The sequence below is a fragment of the Cyprinodon variegatus genome, unplaced genomic scaffold (genome assembly GCF_000732505.1).
Source record: "Cyprinodon variegatus isolate N-32 unplaced genomic scaffold, C_variegatus-1.0 Scaffold127, whole genome shotgun sequence".
Lineage (NCBI taxonomy): Eukaryota > Metazoa > Chordata > Actinopteri > Cyprinodontiformes > Cyprinodontidae > Cyprinodon > Cyprinodon variegatus.
The window spans coordinates 453,542-479,856 of record NW_015150580.1 but is presented as its reverse complement, the minus strand read 5'-3'; the positions used below and the strand labels follow the sequence as shown (position 1 = coordinate 479,856).

Below are 26,315 nucleotides of genomic sequence, written 5' to 3'. Positions count from 1 at the left end.
ATAGCCGATCCAGGTATCGGAAGTATTGCTTAAGTTCCCAAAGTAGGACTATTTGGTTTTATTCATGTTTTTACTTTAGCAGAGTAAGGCCTAGTCTGTATGGCTACAAATAAAAAAAACAAGCCATACATCAACAACACAGGATGGTGTCCAGAAAAAAATGATACCAAATAATAATGGAAGCACTTGATTTCTTTAGTATCCTCCTAAAATCTGAAAAATAAAAATGCTGAATCACCTATGATGACTGCCCTTAATGATATTATGAAGGGTCCAGTATAACCAACTGGTCCGACCAAGAGTCAAAATGAAACATAGTTTTATGCAATTTGCAAATAAAAAGTCTTTCTTTTTTGACTGTTGTGCTGGAATCTGGTATAAGCTTAGCTGATACCAGCAGAACATGATGAAACAAACTCCAAACAGATTTGGACAAGTTTAAGAACTAAGCATGAGGCTTATTCGTCTCAGCACTTGTTTCAGCCGCTGAGGATGCATCCATTTTACATAATAAAAGGAGTGGAAAGAATAATACATTTAGATTAAACCTACAACACTACAGTTCATTTTCCCCCATTACTTTTATTTCATTCAATAAAAAATATATTATTCCAAACAAAATTGACTAAACTATAAAAGTACAATAGCATCGCTAATGGTGCATAGATCATAATTTAGTGAACTTTGTCCTAAATCTATGGGTTAAATTTTCAAAGCAGAAACACTAATTTTCCAAATAAATAAGTTTCATTCATATATATATATATATTTTTCTTTTTCAGAGAAAAGTCTATCAGACTAGATATAAACATTTCAGGAACCCAATTAGAATCAAAACCAACAAATCAACCTTTTTTATGTAGATGCCAGTTGTTCATTATTTAACTGTGTAATATTGGCTCTTTTCTAACCATTTCTGAGAAAGAACCCTGATGTTCATTTTGCAGAAATATGCAATCAATCATTTTCTAGAACCTTTTGTCCTCGCAGGGTCAGAGTTGGCCAATTCCTGCAGTCATTTGACAAGAGGTGGGCTACACCTTCCACAGGTCAGCACTTCATCAGAGGGAATAAGAGAAAGAAAGGATAGGCAATCATGTAGGCTACCATTCAGGCATGAGGGCAATTTAGAATAATTCATTAACTAACTTCAATTACCCTAATGGAAGGTTTTTGAACTGCTGGCAGAGGCAGAAGACACACAGGGCATAAACATTCACAGAGAGAACATGAAAACTCAATGCAGACAAAAAACAGGGCTTGGATCAAACCCAGCAGCTTCTTGCTGTGAGGTAGCTGTGGTAACAGCTGTTCCACAAACCAGGCCTTTACAGAAACGATCAATTCTTATCCTTGTAAGTTGTCATATAAAGGCTTTACTTTTATTATAAATGTACATGATAATGAATCTTTCACGAGCTTATTCTGCTTGATCTGAATTGTATTTCTCAGGGGAAAACAGTAACAATAAAGAAACTAGAACAGTGTTGGATTCTGCCAAAGGTGCTCGCCCAGCATGGTGTTTATAAAAGCCAACAAAACACTAGGACACTGTTATAAAAATGGGAATCTGTGTGATAAATTAAAAAGACAAATGAACCAAATAGGCAAAGCGTTACATTTCTTTCATGGAAGGTCTGTTCTGAGCGCAGAAACTGTGACATTCCTAACCCACATGAGTTTTTTTTTTTAATGGCACCATTGAAAAACTTTGGATATTTGTTAATTTCTAGTTCCGTTTTTTTTTTCTTCCTTTTTTTGTTACAGTTTTTGTTTCATTTTCACTTAAAAAAATCAAATCAAATCAGGATACGGTATTAAAACTCACCTTTAATAACTTAGCCTGGTAGAAACTGGGAAAACATAAGACATAGGTTATCCAAGGACATGAAGGTAAAAATTGGCGATTTCAGCAGGACCTGCCAACACGTTTCTCTTATTATACTCATGTAAATTTATTCAAAGAGGCCAGTTTAAAAGCTACTTGCGAGGGTGGACGAGAATACAAAAAGCAGGGCCTGCTACGATGTGCGATGAATCAAAGGTATCACTGCGCTGTGTCTAAGTCGCTAACAGGCGTAGCTCTGCAGTGACAGCATGCTGCAAAAACCAACGCATCCCCCAAAGTCATCACTGCCATGGCTCTCATCAACATTCTGTGTCCGACACAGTGGGGTGGGGTGGGGGAGTTAATGCATAAATCCAAGTGTAAAAGGCTGCCACTCAGAAGAACAAGGTCAGCGGCAGCAGAACTGCCTGCAGAAAGGGTAGCACTATCCAAAGGCAGAAAACGCAGCTCTGATTGGAAAGCTTTGCCAAAGCTTGTAAAAAAAAAAAAAAAAAAAAAAAAACTTCCTATTGAACATCAGGTGATGATTTTTGGAATACTTTAAATGCTGCTTTATGATGGAAACTATAAAGTGACTTCTGACTCCTGATTGCATGACTAGTGCAAAATCCGAGTACCGGCGAGTCAATAGAGTCAAGTACAATGACCAGTTAGCAAAGGAGGAGTCAAAGGAAAAAAAGTATGAGATGCAAGGGACAAAATATGACTTAGAGGGCAGCAGCATTTGTATACAGAACAGATATTTTCAGTCGGGGCTGCATGGAGTCACAGAGGAGTAGTTTCATTAGCCCGAAAAAAAAACATAAAATAAAATACTGGTTTACGACGGTCATAGATGCACTTAGTGTATAACTGCAGTAAAAGGGCAGAGAGAGAGAAACCTTTCCTTCAATCTCGGCGGCCTTTTAGACTAAATAAAAGGAGAGTTCCATATCTGAAATAAATGATCAAAGCAAAGCAATTGCAGATGAAAATAACCTCAACAGTGCCCACTTGCAGTGTGAGCCAAATCTAACCAGAGGATGCACGATCTTTGACAGAAATAAATAGACTGGAGAGCAGCAAATGAAGAAGAGTGAGGAATTTTAAAGCTTCTCAGAGAAAAACCAAAGTGGACAAAAGGGCAGACTGAGCTGAACTCACAGCTTCATTAGCTTCACATTATTCACTGTGATGCAGGCAAGCTGTTACACAACAGAGGGCTTCCAATCTACCAAGTCAGAACGAAGCTTAGTGGGACTTCCTTCAGACAGTTTAAGTTAAGAGCAGAAGGAATCCCTGCAATCTGCAAATATAAGTGCATTCTGGGAAAAAAAAAATAAAGTAAGACTAGGGAAAGACAGAAGATTAAAGATTGGGCTGGTAATGTGAGATAATCAGATTACAGCAAAAGTTTATTCAAATATTGTCACCCATACCAGGTAGGCAATAAAAAGTTCTACTGGATTCACTTTGTATTAGTCTTTTTCTTGCTTCACAAAGGTAGACAGCAGCTTGACAAAGCCATGATGGCAATTATTTTACATCCAAGTAGTATGCAGTTCTTCATATATACACACACACATACATTTCAAACATGTTATCAGTATGGTATCGGGTATCGGTATTGGGACCAAAAAATAGCATTGGTGCAAAACTAATGGATTTGATGTTTTATTAATGGATGGGTGGGATGGATAAATTTTCATTTATATATGAATAGATTATATAAACAATGAGATGGATATAAAATCTAGAAAAATAATTATTTCTCCCGTTTTCCTAATCAATGTTTATTCAGAGGAGGGAAGAACTACTACAAACTCTTGTTTTGTTTTGTTTTTTTACTCATTTCAGACAGCACTCTGGCTTAAAATAGTGTAATTAGTGTTGAGTGCAAGAGGTCTATCTTTGTTCCTGTTCTTGAGCTGACAGAAACCTTTGTCTCCTCTATGTGTACAAGGGTGGTATGCTAAAACTAGAACAAGCTGTTGACCTTTAGCTGTTTGTTCAACCTAAGCTGGATTAAACAGTTCTTCAATCAAAGCCTAGTGTCTCTTTCTGTAAATAAGTTAAAAGGTCTTTCCTAATTGCTTAAAAAATAAAAAAGAACAAACAAAATGAAGAATGAAAAAACACAAAAATGGCATAGAAAAATATGTTAACTTCCATGGTTGAAATTAAATAGCGAAGCAGCATTTATATAAAGCAAAAAACACAATCCAACCAACTCAGAGGTGGATTTTCATCTGTGACACACGAGTGGAATCTACAAAGGCAGACAGCATATTTATACAGTGACTGATAAGTGCATTAACCACTATAAAGCTCCAATAGGGAGGGGCTGTAAGAAGGATGCTCATGGAGATAACAGGGGGATGCAGTAATTAGACTGCAGCGCGTAGCATTAGATATGCACTAATAAGAGAGAATCAGACACTTAGAAAAGGAAACCACACTCCATAGATGGTGCTAAACATGCACTATAAACAAACAAGTATGTTAAGAATGATCTGAGCCTATATGGGGTCTTTTTTTTATTAAAAGGAATCCAGTCTGATATAAACTGTGTGAAACTAGATCGGTTTCTGGGCTACTTGGAGATTGACCGGTTGTAGTACACAGATATAAAAGCTGATAGGAAGTATTTATGTAAGTGTGTCTTTCCGCATGAATCTGTAAAATAAAATAAACTGGTATGGAGTTGTGGCAAACTGCTAAAGCTTGCAGAGTGTCTGACAAACTTACAGTATGGAGGGATGTAGGATCCATGGAGATGACTGTCCTGTTTATCGTCCTCAGCAGCCTCTCCATGATAACTTGAACATGCCACTGAGTTGGACCCTGTGAACAGCACACATGTTTATCACATAAGAATACCATACTGGTTAATAAAAAACATGTTAGGGTTATAACTAGACTACTACATAGTCTTAGCAAAAATAAAAGCATTAGATTTTTTTAGTGTAGTAAACAATTTTTAGCTAAATGTTAAAGCAGCACTAAGTAGCACTTCTAAGTCCCTGTGATGGTAACTGGTTAATAAATAAGCGGTTTGTCATCTCCTACTACTACTTTGGAAGGTTTACAGCTTTTAAATAATTTTCCAAAAATCAGACTTTTCATAAAACCAGTTAAGAAAGAAAAGAAAAACATTCTGAAAACATATGAAACGCTATAATCATGTTATGGCCAGATTTGTAGGGAACAATGCATAGTTGGCATGTTCCACCAGAATAAGCCCCAAAAAGACACTTGTTTGTTTGTTTTTTAAGAGTATTGGATGTAAACACAGCAATGGAAAGTGGAAGGAAAAATGTGTGGCTTAAAAAGTTGGACAAGAATTGATTATGTATAGGGCTGCAACTAACGATTGCACTGCAAAAACGATCTAGAAATAAGTAAAAAATTCTTAAATTAAGTGTATTCACCCTAAATTTGAGTAGGTAAATGAGATAGTTTGCCAATGGAATGGGTAATTTTACTCTTAAAATAAGATAATTTGTTAATATGCACTTGAAATAAGACAATGCAATTGTGTTTTCTTATTTTAAGTGTAAATTGTCTTGTTCCATTGGCAAAATGTCTCTTTTACCTCCTCAATCCAAGAACAAATGCACTTATTTTAAGAAAAGAATTACTTATCTAGATTTAGATTTTTTTGCTGATTAGTTAATCTTTCTATTATTTAATTAATCGATTAATAATGGGATAGCAAAAGGTTCCTTAAAGAAGATTTTTGTTACGAAATAAACCCAAGAGAATTTAAATGTTTTCGACTTGACGAGTTCTGGATATTGCGAACTGACGGAGGAGATTCCAAAGGGATGAACTGTGAATGCAGCCTTTGCTTTAAGAACCAATCATATTAATATAAATGACAAGAGCTAAACATCTTGCACTACTTTTCTTTATCACATTATACCATTAAAGAATATTTATGGGGAAAAACCTTTTAAAAGGGGAGAAGATTTTTATCTCAAAGGAAAAGCTAATGGAAAAAACCTTTATAGTCTTCAGTCCTTTTGATTGAATTGAACTGAATTTGAATTGATTTGATTCTTTCTGCATTTTTTAAGGTTTGTCACGTATTGCATTCAAATGCAGAATTCAATAGTTTATTTCCATTTAGAAATTCAAAGAAAAGTTTTTTTTTCACGGCTTATTAAAAGTGGTGAAGCCGGAGTAAGCCCCGATGCAGGTGTCTGGGGTTCAAGTCCTGACATAATCAGAATGGTGTTTTTTAGGGTTTTTTTTTGACACCCTAAGCACAAAATAATTCAAAGCAAACATCAACAAATGCCATTAGACAACATTTTCTAGAAAGTAGGATTTATTTGGGGGTTTACTAGACCAAAAAATGAGGTCAGGTTACCTGTATGGGATGTATAGTATATAGAAAAGTTCCAACTTTATTTTCCCCAGAGGTTTCAGTATAAGATATTCTGATAAATCAGAAGCAGAAATATCCTCATGTGCTTTTGTACCTTTCATTTTCAACTCCTCATTGCTACGGCAACTATAGCCTTCTAGCTGCGGTAAGTTTTCCCTTCTCAGTCAGTCTCAGAGCCACTGATCTCAAAGACAGATCTCCACAGTAGGTGTGGTTGGAGGATCTGCTAGCAGTGTATACTGCAGGCTTTGTGATCCAGTCTAGAGATATCTGCCTGTTTTCCTTTTCCTTTTTTTCAGACTGTGTTTGTAAACTCTTTGGCTTCATTGATGCACCAGAGAGATATGAAAGAGACAGTTAGACTCTAAGAGGAGGAAGATACTTGGGATAAAGCAGGAGAGGTGGTGTAAAAGCTAAAGGAGAGTGGGAGAGGTAGATAATCCAAGCAAGTGGAGTGTGGGAGGGCGGACTGCGGTGATCAATGTAGAGTCTGAGAGGGCCTGGGGGAGGACATCAGGAGTCTGGGCATGGAGAGCAATCCAACACACCACGGAGCAGCTGAATGTCTGTGTGTGTGTTGCTATTCAGGCATGTGAGACAGAGCTGGTGTCTGCTTATGAAGAATGGAGATGTATGAATGGAGATGAGCGCTGAAATCTATTATTAATTTGGTAGTTATTCAATAACACTGAAGAAATCAGTTTATTATGTATTATATGAAGCCTTTTCTCAGGGTTTAATATTTAAATGAACAAAACTTTCAATTAGAAAAGATCAGCAGGTGATTCAGGAACTTTAAGAGAGACGTTATTAGGTTATTTAACTTTACAGAATAAATCTTTGAGTTGCTGTTTCTTTTTAAATGACATCCAAGCAGTTATTAAGAGAGCATGAATAAAATAGCAAAAAACGTGTTTGGAAAGCTGCTTGCTTCATCATCACAAGGCGGTGAGGAGTATTTAAGAAAGAAGGATGTTTTGTCTTTCATTATACATAAAAGAAGCACAGAAGAAGCTTTTTTCTTCATAATTTTACAAATAGGGATATGTTTTTTCTTCGACAAATTAAATGTTTGAAGTGTGATTTGTTCCAAATAAAAAAGACAAGAACTTAAAATGTTTTGCTTTTTTTTAGTTCAAGTTTAGAAGAAAAAAAAAATCTATTTACAGATTATATAATGGATCATTTATGTTTTCTCAAGCATGTAGGGTTCTCGCCGGCGCATTCCAGCCTAAGGGGGTTTTACTCTGTCTGCTGTCAAAATCAGGCTGTAATTAGGCAGTTATACCGTCTGCCAAGCAGCAGAAAGGCTGTGGAAATGGTCTTTTTCAACACATTGATCTTCTTATTTGCACATATATTTAGGAAAACCTAAAACCTGTGAGTAAAACCTGTGAAAATGTGTTATTTTGACTGTTACAGGCATGTGCGCTTGCATTGGTGTGTTCATTCCTAGGTTCAGAGATTCTCCTACCTTTATCTAAAAGGGTGCCCCCCATCAATCAAAGAAAAGCTGGACTAAAATGCTTCATTCTGTCAGTGACACAGACACAGGCTAAATAACATGTGCTTCTACACTGGTGAACACACTTTAACATACGCTCACCAGTGGAGGTTAGGGGCGATACCCAAAAGGCTGGTCTGTTAATCTGAACAGGCAGTGTTACTGTTTCATCTAGTGCCACCTCAACAGCTGCTCAACACTACATCAGAAAGGGTTAATCTGACATATTTTATACTGAGGGGAAATGTAAACAGCCCTTCCAATATGAAAAAATAATGAAAATATAAAATAGTAAACATGCAACACAGAAAATAGACAGACGAGTGGAGCAGAGAAGATGAATAAGGGGAAATACTACAAGGATAACAACTCTTAGTTCTACAGACCAATAATCTGACCGTATGGAAAAGTACCAAAAATAACTTATTGATTAAATAGTTAAAAGTCCCTTTTATGTATGAAAGAAGATGAGGTCGTCAGGTCAGATTTTGTGAGGCAAGGTTGTGGCAGCATTATGCTGTGGTGCAGCTGGTCAGAGATGATAGAAAGATGGAGGGATGGAGCTACAGACAGGGTAATCTGACTGAGTTTAAGCAGCTTGGAGACGAATGGGGAAAGTTAATCCTATGAATGCGCAAACCTGCCCAAAAAAAGTTGTTCCCAGAATTCGTCAGTGTTCAAACGTTTATTTGTAAAACATTTTAATAAAACGTGAATTTCTATACTTATACATCATTTGTGTTTGGCTACCTTCTTAAACCCAATGAAGAAAAAAACAAAATGAAGGTTTATGTGTGCAACATTTTCGAAATTACGAGAGAGTAATGAAGGGTTTTCCTATAAACCACAGTTACCAAAGTATTTAACCAAATTGAACAGATATTTTAAGAGGTCGTTAGAAAAACTTGATATATTTCTTCATAAAGCACGACATGCTGTAGGGTGGTCTCTTACCACATCCTTCCTGTAAAGCACCTCCATGATGTCACTGAGCAGCTGGCAGCAGGCCCCTAGCTCCTCCTGCTTCTCCAGGTGGGACTCCAGCTGCTCCGTCATCAGTGGCAGGAGGATCTCACGGCAATCTGCAGGGACAGCAATGAGTAGGCACGTTAACGTTCCAAGCAGGGAGGCATATGCTTTCGATACAGCCACTGCGAACCATGTGGCTTAGCAACGCCAATAATCTCAGGGGGTTAAATTAAAACAAGACAGGCAATTATTTCATTTAGACACCTAACAATTTAGGAATAAAACAGCTATACTTTTATAACAGCAGCAGATGTAGTGAAAGACACCTACTTTCACTACACAGCAGGCTACAGCACAGACCAATACCACCAGTCGTCACAATAGAAGCTCATTTGGCTGTCAGTTTGATGCCAACCGTTCACTGTGTGCTGGTAAAAATCAACTGGAGGAGACTGACCAGGTGCAACCTTCTGTTACGTGTAAAGAAAAAGTCAGTGGAAGTCAAACTGCCTCTGTCCAGTGCTGAAATGTCAACCCATGATAATTTAGGAAATCTGCCACTAGTTACCCATTTACAAATTCCTTTTTTTTCCTTTTTCTTTTTTTCTTTTAAACTTAACAGTTTCAAAAGAGACAGAACACTTGGATAAAAAATGAAAGAGTTAAAAGGTATTTGATATTTTGTTATGCATATCTTTGGGGTTTCTTTAAGGAAGCCTGCATTTCTTTTTCTTTATCTTTTTATTTCTGTCTTCTTTATGCCAACATTTAGATCAGTAAAATGTCATTATGGTATAATGATGACAAAAACTATTCTTAATTTTATATATATTCAGTCAATTGACCTGACAAATCTTTTGTCTACTGAGTCCAAATAATGTTTTCGTCAAAGTTTTGAGATCGTAAAAATTTTTTAATGGCAAATGTGTTCTAGACCTTTATGGTTTTCTTTGATTGCCAATGGCAATCTTTTTACGACGATTTGAACCATGTGGTTTATTTAAAGGTGCAGCTTTTCTGTGGATTTTTACGAATCGGCATGGGGCATAAGTCAGTGTTGGACATCAAAGAAGAGGGGACGGATTTCCATTTAGCACAAGAACATGCTAGTAGCAGGTATGACAGAGAACAAATGTCTCAATTTCACGCATGTTGCCATTTATTTGTAGCATTAAAGCTGTCAATCCAATGAGAGACTGGGCTCAATTCCTGCAGAGCTAAAATGAAGAGCTGAAAAAGCCTCTTTTTCATTAGAAGCTCTAAGTGCCGCGAGTGAACAAGTTAACTAGAGCTAGCATTCTTATCGCTCTCTATGCTGGGGATGATATCTAGAGCTCCCCCTATAATTTTGGTGAGGGACAGTTTATTATATATCAGTGGCCTTCTGTAACTTCTATGCCAATATGTGACGAGTGAATTTCTCCGCTGTGAGATCAATAAAGCTCATCTAATCTAATCTTATAGCCCGGCGTGGCTTAGACCAGACATTACCTCTTTTTTTTTTCTAAATGAGGTTTTTGTGGCATTAGTGGCTCGTTCTTACAAAGTAGGCTGACAGGTTTGGGGGTACAAGACAAGGGGAGTGACATGCGGCAAAGGACAACAGGCTGGATTTGAACCCTCGTATGTACATGGGTCATGCCCACTAATCACTGCATCAGCAAAGCACACCCCATTTTTTATTAATTGTTTAAACAAACTTAGTGGGTGCGGCTTATAGACCAGAAAATACGGTACTACTCTCCCATTAATAGCACTTCCCTCGACTTTCAATCACCGTCAATGACCTCATAAATGGTTTGAAGTGCTTTTGATTTTTCTCTGGGTTTTTGGTGCCCTTCTGGAGCTTTCGAAAATAATCAATTCAAAGTTGAAAGATGTCAACAATCGCGTTTATTTGTTCTTCTGTTTCTTTAGATTGTAGCAACACGTCCTGCTTTCTGAGAGAAGTCAGGCTCTATGGGTGTAGCAGAGTCCAGCAAATTAAAGTCAGTATTGTAAACATTATTTCATAATTTACAAAGGAAGGGAGAATGGGAGTAATGGAGTGAACTCTGGGGAACTGTGATAAAAGACATTTTGAATTTCCTCTGAGTAATTAAAAACTAGCCCCATTTGTTTCAAATGAGTTCCACAGAGCCATTTAGATAAATGATAGAAAACCCTGATAGTAATAATAAATAGAAAATAATAATAGAAATAATAGAAAATAATAAATGATCAAGTCAAACAAGCTGAGAGAATGTATATCTTTTTTTTAACATTTAGAGCGACCATTTTGTTCATACTGATTCTCCATAATAATGAGCTACGGCTCCACACATAGCTTCATGCTGAAAATATTAAGTGTTATGCAATGAAAGGGAACATAAAACACATAGAAATAGAAAATAAAATAGAATGTGCTCTTCTTTTTAAGCTCAATACAGGAATGATCTCATCATTTCATAACAGCTGTTAGGAGGAGGCGTATAGTGAGATTGTGTATTGATTCCAAAAGCCTAAAAGCTCATAAATCTAAATGTGCATAAAAGGTACTTAAAACAACAGCTTATATACACTTTTTTCAAATATGTTAATAATACATACAGAAATATATGTTTTTAATCAACAACTATTTTTTCTTTCATTAGGGCTTTAAATATCAAAACCCTTGTCTGAAAATTGAAAAGAAACAAGGATTCTACTCAGACATACATCTGTGCAACGCCTTGAGAAAGCATGAGCTTTGGCTCCAAGCCTACATCCATCACTTTGAATAGAATCTAACTGCAGCATCAAGTCGCTCTACATCCCAATTATTCTAATAATCTATGTCATTTTTTCCTCACCGGACAGGAGATGTTCTGGATATTAAGGAGTTTGCCTCGTCATATGCTTAAGAGCCTTGACACAAAGTGACAACCATGTCGGCACCAGAATATTTCAGGTCGTTGCTCAATCCAGTAGCTAGATATCAGCCTGATAAAGCCTAAACATAATGGCTATTTAATCTGCTTGAGTTAAGAAAATAAACGTCTTGCTTGAAGTTGCCTTAAACATTAGTTTGAGGGTTTTTGTGGCTCTTTCTCACTGCAAAACATAAACAGCTAGAAATCCATACTGAAGCTAAAACAACATCTATGGGAGCATTTCAAATTAAAATATCAACTGTAGCATCCATCTGTTTATCTGATTAGATTCCCTTTCATGAATTCATTACACAGTGTTGACTTCAAGTGCTTACTTCTGTTAATTTTATTGCTTATGTTGATTAATGGATAGTCTAGAGAGAGTGATAGAAAATATATGATTTTTTACATACACACAAAAAAAATTGATTAGTACAGAAACATTGATGTTAGCAGGTCAATAACAGTGAAACTGAACAAAAATTCAGTCCAAACAGGTTTTTAGCCGCTTTTGGGTTTATCTTTCCTGGAATGCACCCATCTCAAATCATTAAATTTTCATGCGTAAAAAACCTCTTTACATGTTTTCACATTTTCCCTTCAATACATGGAAATTCAATTTGAAGCCTGCGACACTTAGGACACTTTATTTTTTCTCAACATGGTGTAAAATATAAAATGTTTATGCACAAGTTCAGCAGGAGTCATTTTCTCTTACAAAAACATGCAGTGTATCAATTTAAAATGTATTCCTATTTATTTTATGCCTAAAAGCTCTGTGTCCAAACACACAACAACTAGCTCAACTGTTGAGCATTAATTTCCTGAAAAAATTTCCAACACATTCAATTTTGGGCTTGGCTTAAAAAGAGCCATTTAGAGACCACCTGCAGATCAGGCTGCGAGATTGTTCACAAACCTCGTACAGCTGATTAAACCAGACTATAACTAGTCTGTCTGTTTCATTTACTCTCAACATTTGATTTAAACTTAAATAAAGCACCTCCAAAGTGGAGCTCAGCTTGATACCAATGTAGAAAGGAGAAATTTGCTTGGCAATTAGCCCTCTCTGACATTGCTTCTGTAAACAAGCATTCCCAACAAAGGCGAGCATGGAGCCACAGAGATCTGAAGGAAAGGATAATCCGCATCCGCATTGCAACAAATACTCCTCTCCTGCTGATCAGCACTCCATTCACAAGCATCGGTAGGGGAGGCTCGCCCATCCACAATTATAGCAATAGATCAATAGTAATGACCAGAGGGCCGCGCACCGAGCCCTGCCCTTCAATATCGGCTCGCTAAACTGGTCCAGCCACCAACTGGAACCTTTTATGTTGAAAAAGTATGAAAGCACTGGATCATTACGCTGAAAGCGCTGACATTTACACCGAGCTTTGTTCAATATCAGACATTACTGCACAGGACAAACTCCCAATTACACCTTGTTCATGCTACCATTCTCAACTTGCTGGCGACAGTCATGCTGATCTAACCGACTCCTGCTGACAAACAAGGCAGAGAGGTTAACTGGCCTCCCCACAGGGCCGGGCAGCTAATCGAAGATGAGCTATATTTCAGACTATAGCCACAAATCGAATTAATTATGATTATTTTGACAATGAATTTTGCACCATCTGATTTATGTGTAAAAGACATGAACCTTATGAGAAATACAATCAATATTTAGGTTAAAAAGATATGAATCTGAAAGACTGAGACGATGTGATTTCATGAGGTTAGTTGGAGTTTTAAGTTAGAAGATGTTAGGCTGGCAGAATCGGTAAATCTAAAAAGAAAATATAAGAGCCCTTTAAGTTAATTTTGTTGACATAAAGAAAGCAAAAAGCAGCCTGAATATTAGTCCTTATTTTAAGAAACAAACAAGGGCAGACGAAAATTGCAGATGTTATTTCTGACTCCTTTGATAAACATGAAAAATTTCCACCAGTGACCTTTTCTGGGGGCTCATACAGAGCTGCCTGGTGGAGGCAGGTGGTATGTGTGATTGCCTAAATTACTGAGCTGCGAGTGTAGCTGCATGGGCTGAGAAACTGCCACCGCAGTTTATATGAGCGGCTTTGTGCAGCTGCGCTCTCACCATGATGAGTAAACAGGTCGCTGTGGACGATGTCGATCAGACAGTCCAGCTTCTGTTTCACCAGGCGACCCTGAGGGACCTTCAGGATGAACTCTGTGAACAGCTTGCTGTGTAGACAAAGGAAAAAACAGAGAAAAGAAAAGGTCAAACTTATTAGGCATCTTTAATAATCTTGTTTTTGGACAAAAAACAACACAATAGAAATACCCAGATAATCTGACTAGAAAGAAATGATGTACAGACACACAATAAAAATCAGGTCACTCAGTGTCACACTTGCCATGTTTGATTACAGACATTTCGGCAAAAATAAACAGGATGTAAAAAAATTTGCTATTTAACTGATTTAAGTCCGTATTTTTAGGTAATAACTACCACGAATAAAATAAAATAACTTACTTTGTTTATATTGCACTTGGGATGAGAAATTACATCAGTACACCTTCACTATAATGGATATTATATCAAATTAACCATCAAACTGCGTATATCGCAAAAATAATTCGCTAAATTGAAACAGTAAAATTTTCAAGCAAACGTATTCATTTGCAATTTTAATTGTATTTCTTTAATGAAAATACCACAACTGCAGAACCTTGCATTTCAAATTTAGCTTAATATTGGCATGGTTTTCACATATTTATAATAATAATGCAGCTTTTAGTTCTTTCCAATACTTTATATATATTTTATATTTATATATACATATATACACAAATATAACAGTAACGTACATGTGCACTGCATCAATGTAGAATTTTATTGAAAACAGTGATATATTTCAAGTGTTTCTTAAATGTGTTGTTTATTAGTTACCACTAATAAAAAAACTATAAATCAGTTTCTGTAGATTTCTTAAAACACCATAACCAAAAGAAAAACGAGGTTTTTACTTCAGGAGTGTGAACCTATTGAATAGCACTTCTATGTGCCGTTATCCTTTTGTATAAATTACTACATTAATGCAGAGAAAAGAGAGGCTATGTTTTTCTTCTCTACTCACTGTGGACTGTATAAAACATAGTGGACAAACACCAGCCAATGGTGTAGCTTAAGAATATAAGCGACTTGGATTCTCCACTAAAAACAGCTCTTTAATTCTCTCATTAGTCCAGGAAATACATTTCTGGTTTGTTTCTGGTTCAGGAGCAGGAAAACAACAGTTAGTTGATAGTTTTAAGGACGGAGGCTCTGGAGAAACTGACTACCTAAACAGTTACCACATCAACTCTAGAATGGGCTTTTTTAATGTCATCTTAAGGCTGCAGTTATCCATTCTGTTTACTCATAGTCTGCACCTTTTGCTGCCACTCTGCTTCCTACTAAAGGCTTTTACATACAGTCCTCTCTATAGGCAGCTCTTGTGTAAAATCCTGGATATATTAATTACACTTAAAATATAAACCTCTTTGTTTATATATGAGTGTTACTTTCATGAATGAAATATCACTATTACAATCTCTTCTATTCTGTTTAAATTTGAAAGGTGAACTTGTGGATGCTGGTTATATGATTGATTTCAAAGGATTTTATACCACAAATATTAAACGAAAAATTTAAAAGGATTTTTGGGATGTTTAGAAGAAATCTCTTCTCCTGCATAAACATACATCTTATAGATTTCCATCCTTAGAGGCAGGACATATGCTTGTGAATGAGAGGGGCCTGGACTAAAGCAGGGGGGAAAATGTTCTGGCACTGCATAAAACACTCTCTCCCCAAGGCTTCAGACTGATTGCCTCCAGCTAAGACTCTTGGCAGGCTTGAGCTTACAGGAAATGCTAAACCCACCTTTGCTTGGTCAAGCCTGTGAATTTCAGCCAGGTTAAAGGTTCATATGGCTCAAATGGGGCAATTAAACCCCAAACCCAAAGGTTTCTTGAATTATTGACTTTTTGCACTTAAAAATGCATACCTTAAATTAAAAAAATATATATATTCTTAGGAATTGAAGCGGAAAAACACGTTCAGCTTTTCCGCTGCAAAAATCAAGTGTGTTAATATTTGCACCAGAAATACTTTTAGCAGAATATCAGAAAACATTCATTTATATAAAGATAGTATTGAAATATCATGGGTATAAAAACTTAAAGGAAAATGGCTACTTTAAACAGAGCCTTCATACAGTGAGACTCTTGGTGCCAGACAACTGCAACAACAAAACTCATCTGTATAGCTGGATGGGTTTCATTTATTTGGCAGTAATGACCTCTGGAGTCAAATCAAACATAGTTATATACGCTCTGTCAGCTTTTTCAAAATCCCCAATCATTAATTTAACAATTTATGACAAAGCAGCATCCACTATCATACAGCCTACTATCTGTAATCTCATTTTAAAAGGATTCTGTCTATTTGTGATACAGTACAAACATTTACTGAAAGGGTAATAAATGGACAGAAATCAAACTTGTGGAGCAAAGCAAAAATTTAATAAATAAAACAACAACAAAAAAATGTCTTGGTATTTCCTACTGTAACTATCCTGTCAAAACAAATGCTTCCAAAGTATTTATTTGTCTTTTACACTCTCTGGTTTTCTCCTGTGTAGCTCATAACCGTTTCTCTGTGGTGATATTTCATATTTACCATTTCTTTTAGCCACTGGCCATTAAACTGGACAAGGACCCAAGTTTATCTTACCAATAACACAGCTAGCACACAACGGAGGTAAATAAATCTCCAATGCTTACTGATGGAGAACTGCAGCAAGGAATAGCTACCTGGGGGTCAGCAGGTCTCCATAGCAACCATTAGAGTTTAAACACTTTCAGTTGAGCCAAAAAAGGGAAAAGGGGTGAATTTACTAACTGGGAGTGAAAGATCAACTGAAACAACATCCTTTGGGTAGGTGAGGTTAAGATTGAGCTTTCCAGTAACAAAAACTCCAGGTAGGTCTGATGATCTGGTGGCAGATTAGTGATGCTGTGGGCCAAGGGCTCATGATTCAATAAAATATGACATTTGAATTCGTAGCAAAAAAATAGCTTACATTTCTAAGGCGAAAGCATCACATTAAAGGTAATAACATTTAACAAGTCAATGAGTTATGTTTAAATTAGCTCATTTTGAAGGAGGCCCCTGGGGGCTTTGGGGGTCCTAAGCAGCAGAAGTTTTCTTTTGCCTTGGGCTGGCTGTCTCTCTTCAAATTAAGTAAAAAATAATCATTTTAGGTATAGTATTAACTCTTTGAAATCCAGCATAAGTTGGAATTAAAATTTGGCAGACTGCTGGATATAAAAAAAAAAAACAAGATTAACTCTTGGCCTCACGAAATCCTTAAGAAAACCTGTCAGGTGAGCTGAGGAGAAGAGAGATGAAGAACTATTTATACCCAATTATATTTGGTTTTTAAAATCTAGACTGGTGATTTGATGGATTAAGCAGCACTTAAAGCCGGAGTCAAAAACTGGTTTGTTTACTTAAACATGTTTAACATATTAAAATCACAAAGCAGAAAGCTTAACACTTTGAAAAGACATCAAGTGATCCCTTTACTGCATTAACTCCTAAAGCAGCAGCAATATATATGTAGGTAAAATGGTTGAGAAACGGGCCGTTAATTGGACAGCCAAACACTGTCGGGTGTAAAAGCCTCCAAATCCTTTGAACTGATCCATTCACCAAGAAATCTGGATGAACAGATTGTCAGGTTACAGCTTCTACTTCGTCAGACATAATGTCATAAATGAACAGATCAGAGCGTGAGAGTGTGACACTTCATAAAGAATCCATTATGCTGTAGCCGATGACATTCACAGTGGGCAGCATTAACTCAAATGAACACTTCAGTGGAGCAGGCGGTGAGTTTCTAAGGGAACCTGAGTGCGGTTAGGCCAAGGCCATCATGTTACAGCTGCTGAATGTCGCAATGCTGAATAACAGCACTCTAAGACAGGACAAAAAAAACAACAACCCTGAGCTCAGAGGCCATAGAGGTCTCATCTCAATGAATCAGGAGCTCAATGGATTTCTTTTTTTTTTTTTTAAGATTATGTTTTATAGACAAGTTATGCAAAGAAACATATATATGAATCCTCAATTCTGTTTATTTTACACAGTAGTCTAATGTTAGGGGCTAAATACTGATGATTTCTGACAAACAATTGTCCAGAAGTTACCAACACCCTGCAGAAGGACCATAAGCCACAAAATACATGGAAAGTTTAGTGGAAGGAAAATGTAGGGTGTATTAAAAGAATATATGATACAAATAAAGTAATCAAATTACTTTTAGCGGGGCATCCAGGCACATTTACATAATCTCTGATGAAAGGAAAGTGTTTGGTACAAGGAGAGAGAATAGAAATTAAGGCATTTATAAATCAGAGTAATGGTATCAGACGGAGGTATCTAGGCATGCAAGTGGAAAGTGTAGTAGAGGGAAAAATGTTAATAGGGAAAAAAGAAGAGACAATAGAAAAGCATTAAATCATTATAAAAGTTCAACTTTAAGAGACTGTTCTTATTTATGCATCATTAATCCTTTAAAGCCTCAACCCTGAAATAATTGAAAGAGATTTCTAATTTTTCAAAATTAGAATCGTTATTGAACTTTCTGACAAATGATTAAAAAAAACATACATTTTGTTTAAGGTATATTAGATCATTTATTTGAATACATTTTGATACAGACATTTCTGTATAATATTTTACACATTTTCTGTTCTCTGCATGTGTCTGATTGTGTAGGTCAGGGTTTCAAGAACAAAAACGCCGCAATTATGCAGTGGTCTCAAAAACTCAATGTCAAATAAGATACACTTGGCTTTAAAGGCTTAACTTTAGTAATAATGGAATCTCAATCTATTAAGAGAGAAAAAGGTCAGCAAAAGCCTGGAAGAGATCTATATGATGTCTTATAAAGCAGAAGAGGTTAAGGGTTATAAGAATATATTCTAAGGGTATGACTACTGAATTAGTAAAAGTGACAATACCACTAAAAGAAGGGAAAAAAAAGTACAAAATTGAGAGGTTTTACCTGAGTTCTTTGGGATCAAAGACCAGCTTCACATCATTGACGATCGTAGGAATGTATTTCAGAGCAGCCCCCTTCAGTAGACATAGCAAATGGACATTTAGATTATCTTATATTCTTATTGAGCTGTGCACATTTTTCTTCGTAAAGCAACAATCATGTATGAATAACTCTTTTTTCACAATGTGAGATGAACATTAATAACCAAAAGACCTGGTGAAGATTTAACATGAATATATTTTTTGACTATATCAGACAAATGTTTAAACAAGTCCACTCTGTTCTATTGAGAGTCATTAATCACTGGTAACGTCTTTCAGATGAGAAAATTACAAAAAGAAAAAGTAGTTTTTTCATTTGATTTGAATTTTGTTCTAGGTAAGAGATTGTTGGCCGAATCTTTTTTCAGGGCATGCAACATGAAGTTAAATAGCACCAGTTTTAGGGGTCAAATTTTGATCTCTCAAGTTTTGTAATTTATTTAATTTTCCCTTTGGAATTAATACAGAGGAATTGTTTGAATTGAATAAGGTTTGCATCTGTTATTACCAATTTATTGAAATTTTTATTTATAAAAAAAAAAAGTAAGAACATTAAAGACCAGCATTAGAAAGACCATTTATTTCAGTGACTCATTTCTCAAAGCATGAAATGGCAATAGATTAATGTTTTTTAAGCTTTTATTTCTCTAATTCCTGATGATTTTATGCATACAGCTGATGAAAACATGACATTTTAGAATAGAATATTAAATCAGACCTGTAATGTAAAGGATTTGGGGAATACAAATGTTTACTTCTACCTGCTACCCATCTAATATTTGAATTATGTGTTGCAAACATTAAACTAAACTGCAGGCAACTAAAGCACACAGCACTTGTTTTTGTACACTCTCTAAAAATAGGAGAGAAATATTAGCCAATTTTTGAAGATGCATTTTACTTATAGAACTGTCAAAGTATTGACTTTCAGTGCAGATTGTAGTGTTAAATCTCTGCAAACATCAAGCAGATTAATTTCAGAAGGCGTCACACCGTTTTCCAAAGACGGCAATGACACCCAACTGATACTCCATTTAATCTGCTGTAATCTTATCACATCTTCAATCACTTTAATATGCACAAACGTTCCACCTGCATCCCTCCCTGCAGACAAACAGGTTTAGGAAGACTCCAATCTGTGATGTTGTTTTTCTCCGCAACAAATACAAATAACGCCTTAAAAACACTTTTCTTACTTTGCTGCCATCAGTTGCTGATGGCCCACCTGCTCTAAAGTGTTGATAATCCCACTGAAAACCTACTGTTTCTGTTTGTTTTCAGCAGTCAGCAGAAGCATCTGTTTGTATGGGTTCATCAAAGTTTCAGTGTGTATGTGTGTGTGTGTGTGTGTGCAGGTCCATCCAGATGTTCAGCAGGATTCTGCCCATTTTTTTAGGGAGGTATAATGGGACTGCTCATTAGCTTCCACCTGCTACGATGATTTTTACAGAGAGGCAGGTTTGGGTAGAGACCAGGATTCCTCGCCTCCGTGGCCGTTCCTCTAGATCGGTTTTTAATTTAGCAACAGTAAAGCTAATATCTCACCCAATTACACAGCAACAGACTCCTAATTGACTCCTGAACTTTTTCGTACGGTTGACTGTGCGCATGGATCTACTGTAGGTGTTCCAGGGTGCGTGCCCCCTGTGATTAAGTTATCTCTAAAAGCAGAGGTGGATGTGAGGTAAGCATCTGTCAGCATTTCAGAGACTGCACAGAATATTGGAAAAAACTAAAATAAAAAACATGAGCTTTTTTCATTAGTTTATACTTTGGTGTCACTGAGTTCAGGGTATAAAAAGAATGGAATGATTAAAAGCGGGAAGATAGAATAGAAGAAAGATAAATACCTTCAGGAGCAGCTAAAAAGCAGAGTGCCAGAGGAGACCCAGACATCAGGACAGGCAAGGTCAGAGTGAAAGGAAAGGAGGAACATCACAGACCGACAGAAGGACAAACAACAGACATCAACACATGCATAAGACTTAAAATGCAAGAAAGGCTGCACAAAACTTAATAAACCCATATAATTCTATGGTAAGAATGGAATTGAAAATAATGCAACATGGCTCAAATATACAAAAGAAACATTTTTGAAGGTACTTTACAGGTTTGTTGTTTTTATTGATTTAGAAGGAGGTTGTCCCGCTGCTGCAGCTAAAAACAACCAGCTGAGTTCCCAGCAATAGAAAAACAGAGAATTTAGTATTTCAACTTGGAGAAGAAACGCTTTTGCTTAGCATTTTTAAAAAAGTCTCTTCAGCGGTAAATATTTAGGATAATGCCCAGTGTTTGCGGACTGAACAGGGGGACAACCCATCCAATTCCAAGCAGTCAGACCATCATGGAGAACCTGAGAAATCTCTCCAAGTGTCAGTAAGTTCAAATAAAAGTAAGAAAGTCTGGTTCGACTTAGGGAATAATCAGGGTAAAAACCTTTTCTCTTTAACGACAGCATGGCAGCACTAAAGTGAATGACCTCTGATTCAATATCCTAGTGTAGACAGATGAAACATCCCATTGTAGCTCTGCCTATATGTTTAGTCAGAATGGAATTTAATCAATTCAATCTACACATTTCCAGGCTTAGTCCCAGTAATCTATATTCCTCCTGTAAACAAATATACATAACAAACTCTCATCCCAATGTATTCAATGCCATTCTACATATTTATAGGTCATCTTTTAATACTCTTAGTGCCACATAAATTGATCCTATATGCTTTTTAAACCCTGATTGGCTGAAGGTTGTTTTGTGATTTATGTTCTCTCCCTGTCAGATAAGGGGAGTGGTGAACAGTACATTTACTTGATTACTGTACAGTTTACTCACAAAGTTTAAAGTTCATCCTTAAGAACAGGTATCCTGGATGTTTTACATTTATCACTCTTTTTCAGCGCTCCTGGGTCAAACTGTAGCTCTTTAGCAGGCATATGCAGAATATTGACATGGTGAGGAGGTAGTAACTAAAAATATGCAAGCTAGCATCCCTTAGGAGTGAATTTGGACACCACTGCGCGTGATGTTTCACAAATGTGAGAAACTCAGGGCAAATATTATTTGTAGTTTATACATTTTATTAAGGTTTTAGTTTCTTCCTATGTGGCCAAGTTCATTAGTTTTGTTCATTAGGATGAATTTTGAAAGCAGTGGAAATGGATTTATTGATTTAACTGTACACCTCTATTCTATTTTCTATTAGGTTTGTTTTTCAATAAAATTTATAAAGAAAATAGAAGTCCTTTTTTGTGGGATTTTTTTGCTGATAGTGTAGAATCTGTAGCAGATGTTCTCCACATCGATATATCAGGTGGTTTTACTCTGAATACTATACAAAAATGTACTGATATTGGAAAAATGTATTTGTACTTTTAATATTAAAGTATTTTTGAAGGTGAGCACTTCAGTACTTGAAGTTGCTTAGAATTAAACAAGCAACTTTTACTTGCAGTAAAAGTAAGATTTGACTATGAATATGTGTACTTTTACTCAAGTTGTGTAGTTGAGTACTTTGTCTACCACTGGTTAAGGTAAGACTGGGGTATCTTAGCAGGTCTGCAATGGATCCACACTCTCTCTTCTTAATATGATTAACAAAGCAGAGCTCCAACCCTGCTTAAAACTTCTACACAGCTTATGTTCACTAATGTTCTCCAAGGACTTACTCACACCGTTATCATATTTACTTTGATAAATGTTGGACTTTGTTGATTTTTTCTGGAGATTTATTTTTTTTAATTAAATAAATAACATGCAGAAAATTTTAAGTGAAACCAAAATCTGTCACTTAAAACTAATTTAGGACATTTACTGTTTATGGGTAAGATGCAGACGGGCAGGAGCACCAACATGTAAATACAGAAGCTCCGTTTATTTGTCATTTCAATAAAGGAAAACTGGAGAAAAAAACAACCGTCAATAAAATAAATAATAATTTGAAAACTTATCTTTTCTTTGCAGATTAAATAGAATGGATTTGAATTTGTAGTTGCAAAGCAACTAGATTTAAAACATTCTTGGAAGCCGGTGAGATTCTTATTTTAGGAGGAAAGTCTGAATGCGACATTTGGCTCAATGGTTGACAGACGAAGATTTTAAAGCATATTACTAAATGTGGTACTTATGTCTTTCCATGCATAATATATATTATTAATCTGAAACAAAATTTAACCAGCTTCAGATTTCTTAAATAGGGGATTATCCATAACCTCAAGACTTTTAAGGATAAAAACGAAATGACTAAAAATTATTAATAAATAAAAAAAATTGAGAAATCCACGTAGATTTTTGTGCAGTCTTAAATACAAATAAAAATGGAAAAAAAGGAGTAAATACCCAGAAAATCTGCAGAGTGAAACATAGAAAGGGTGAAAAGAAGACAAAGAGATCATCTGTAGGAAGAAACCCTGATATCAGTGCCTAATAAGCTGCTGGGGGGGGCGGAGGAAGACTCATGCATCTCCCTTCACAGGATATGTCATCCAAAGCTAATCACACCAGATTTATTTACTATTTACACAGCAGTAGTTATTTACTATTCATGCCACATTAGACACTTCCTGGCAGAGAGTTTGAGCAATGGCACACAGTTGGACTCGTGCGTTAACAAGCCTACCTTCACCATGCCAGTGTTCTCTGAATTACTGTTCATCATGTCATTAAAGGATGTGAAGAGGTTCCTCAAGGACTCCATGAAGTCGGCCTCTCCTTTGTTCTCGTAGAGCCTGCAGGCAGATGAAGCGGCGGGTTACTTTGGCAGGCGATGGTGGTGCTGGAGGGAGGCTTTTTGTTTCAGCCCCCACATAAACAGCACCGACTACGCTGGGAATGAAGAGAGTCTGAGGCTTTACTGTTAAATCATTAAACATTTTCAGCACAGAGGCCAGCGCGAGTGGGGTATTAATGCAAAAAATACTGGATCACAACTGCATACATTACTCTTTCTGATAGGTGGGTTAGCATTTAAGAGATGACAACACCCAGAAGGACCTGTCAGCTAATTGATTTCACCGATTCAGTAAAAAAAATAAAAAAATAAAATAAAACTCAACAATGATTAAGATCAACAACACACAGATTAAAAATGATCTCTATATGTTTCTTAATTTGGATGAATATGGCTTATAACTAATGAAACCCCATATTTAAAAACAGAAATGTTTAAGGCTGAAAGGCCTGGAGACTGTCCAGCCATCAGTAAATCATTGGATAATAGGCACAAAAAAATAAAAGAAAAATCATTAACCTGCTGCAAAACAAGTAGAAATGTCTTAAAGGTATTGTGGAGGATTTTCGTGATTTTTTAAAAAGACTCTGCACTTAAAAAAATGCACATGCACAGCTATGTACCAACTCCCGAGAGGGCACGCCTATTAAATGCGTGCGAGAATGTGCAAGAATATGCAACGAGCCCATTTCCCCTCGTTCACGCTCTGTTTAAAAGTTACTGTTTGCATCGCTCATACAAGCTCACTTTCTAAAAGAAGATTTGCAATTTTTCCACCATGTCAGACTCACCGCTGGTAAGTGAAAATGGGGACGTGCTCAGGAACAGCCTTAGCATGGGAAGGGAGAAATGGTAACGGCCTTACGTAAACATATCACCAGAATGATTGAAAATTTTTTGATGATCCACCCGGAAAACAACACCATCCAATATACCTTTAAAATAAGTGTATTTATCCTTCAATTGAGTAAATAAACAATATGATCTGAATATGGAAAGACGGTGTTTTTACCCATAAAAAAAGATAATTGGATTTTATGCATTTGAAATAAGACACTGCAGCTGCTTTTTTATTTTAAATGTAAATTTAATTATTCCATTGTCAAAGTTTCTCTTCCCCGCTCAATCTAAAAAAAAAGCACTTATTAGAAAGAAATACCTTATTTAGATTTCCTTTTTGGTTTTTGCAACACAATCATTACTATTCACACACTGCTTTATCTGATCAGGTCAGTGTGAAGTTTAGCGGAAGGAAAACATTAAGTAAAAAAAAGTTGTACAGTCATCAGGGTATTAAGAATATGGTGAACAATAGTCCATAAAAGAAGACAGTAGTATAGAAGCCACTGCACATTTATAAAAAATAAAATTTGACAAATTTTGACCTCAGAGCAAAAGTATATACATATATATGCATATATGTTTCCCTAACAGATCTAGTAAACTTCACATATGGTTGTGGTACACTCTACTTCATGTAACGTAACTTAATCAGAGCTTGTAAGGAAAACTAAACCCAATTTGGGGGAAGTAACACTTAAAAGGGTAGAAGGTCAAAGAAACATGAACCAGTGTAACTGCTCCAAGTCCATCATATTTCACTAGCCTTCTTCCATGCTGATGGGTCTTGTGATGCTATAATATCTCAAAGGGCTGCAGGCATTACATGGGGTAGGAGAGCCACTGTTGAGGGCTTACAGAAATCATGGGATTAGAGGCGACCGTCTCAGCGCTCCTTCTACAACAATTACTTAAAGCTGCTGCTCGCCTACAGCACGGAGGAGCTCAGAGAGCCCTGGGCAGTCTCATGTCACTCTATGATTAAGGTGCTCCTCTCCAATTTTACAGATATGTTCCGCTAGAGAGCATTAAAGAATAAAATAAATAAAACCCGGCCAATCCAGACTTGGCACCTGTACATCAGGGCTGCAGTAAGAGCTTCAACTAACCCAATTTTCCACATTAGGAGGTATTTCTACTCTGTTTCTGCTCCAGCACACACTTTAAACATTTGAGTTAGAGGGCACCGTGTCCTCCAGACGTTGGGCAGGAAACCAATCAAACACTGCACACTCAATTAGTCCAGGATCATACATCATTCCACCAACAGCTTCTTTCTGTCACACTACAAGCCCATCTTCCATTCAACATCCCCAAAGCCAATTAGAAATAGATCAACAGAATATACTGAAAGACCTTTTTAGTTTTGCCTGATTGAGCATTTTTCCTGCAGCAACGACGGAACCAAAGGAGCGCCATGGTTTTCCCATAGAAATATTTTTCTTTATTTCTAAAATGATCTATGATAGCAATGACTCTATTTACATCGCAGATTTTAACTACATGAAAAATTGACCCATAAGTAATTAATACTATTTAATACATTTTCATGATCATCATCTTTTAAGGAAATTCTTTTCTAGTAGTGTGTATGAGAGCTTTCTAGTAGTGTGTATGAGAGCTTTCTAGTAGTGTGTATGAAAGTGTTCTAGTAGTGTATATGAGAGCTTTTTAATAGTGTATATGAAAGCTTCCTAGTAGTGTATATGAGAGCTTTCTAGTAGTGTATATGAGAGCTTTCTAGTAGTGTGTATGAGAGCTTTCTAGTAGTGTGTATGAAAGTGTTCTAGTAGTGTATATGAGAGCTTTTTAATAGTGTATATGAAAGCTTCCTAGTAGTGTATATGAGAGCTTTCTAGTAGTGTATATGAGAGCTTTCTAGTAGTGTATGAGAGCGTTCTAGTAGTGTATATGAGAGCTTTCTAGTAGTGTGTATGAGAGCTTTCTAGTAGTGTGTATGAAAGTGTTCTAGTAGTGTATATGAGAGCTTTTTAATAGTGTATATTAGAGCTTTCTAGTAGTGTGTATGAAAGTGTTCTAGTA

The 26,315-nt window shown here is 36.3% G+C and overlaps 1 protein-coding gene across 1 annotated transcript in view; it reads right to left on the bottom strand.

Moving 5' to 3' along the window:
- dock1 (dedicator of cytokinesis 1) overlaps window positions 1-26,315 on the bottom strand; it is a 255,571-nt gene that overhangs the window by 161,111 nt on the left and 68,145 nt on the right. The window contains exons 23-27 of the mRNA XM_015375901.1: window positions 23,322-23,430; window positions 18,668-18,738; window positions 13,687-13,793; window positions 8,680-8,807; window positions 4,577-4,672 (exon numbers count right to left, since the gene is read on the bottom strand). Coding sequence (XP_015231387.1) covers window positions 4,577-4,672; window positions 8,680-8,807; window positions 13,687-13,793; window positions 18,668-18,738; window positions 23,322-23,430 — 511 coding nt within the window. The remainder of the gene's footprint in view (window positions 1-4,576; window positions 4,673-8,679; window positions 8,808-13,686; window positions 13,794-18,667; window positions 18,739-23,321; window positions 23,431-26,315) is intronic.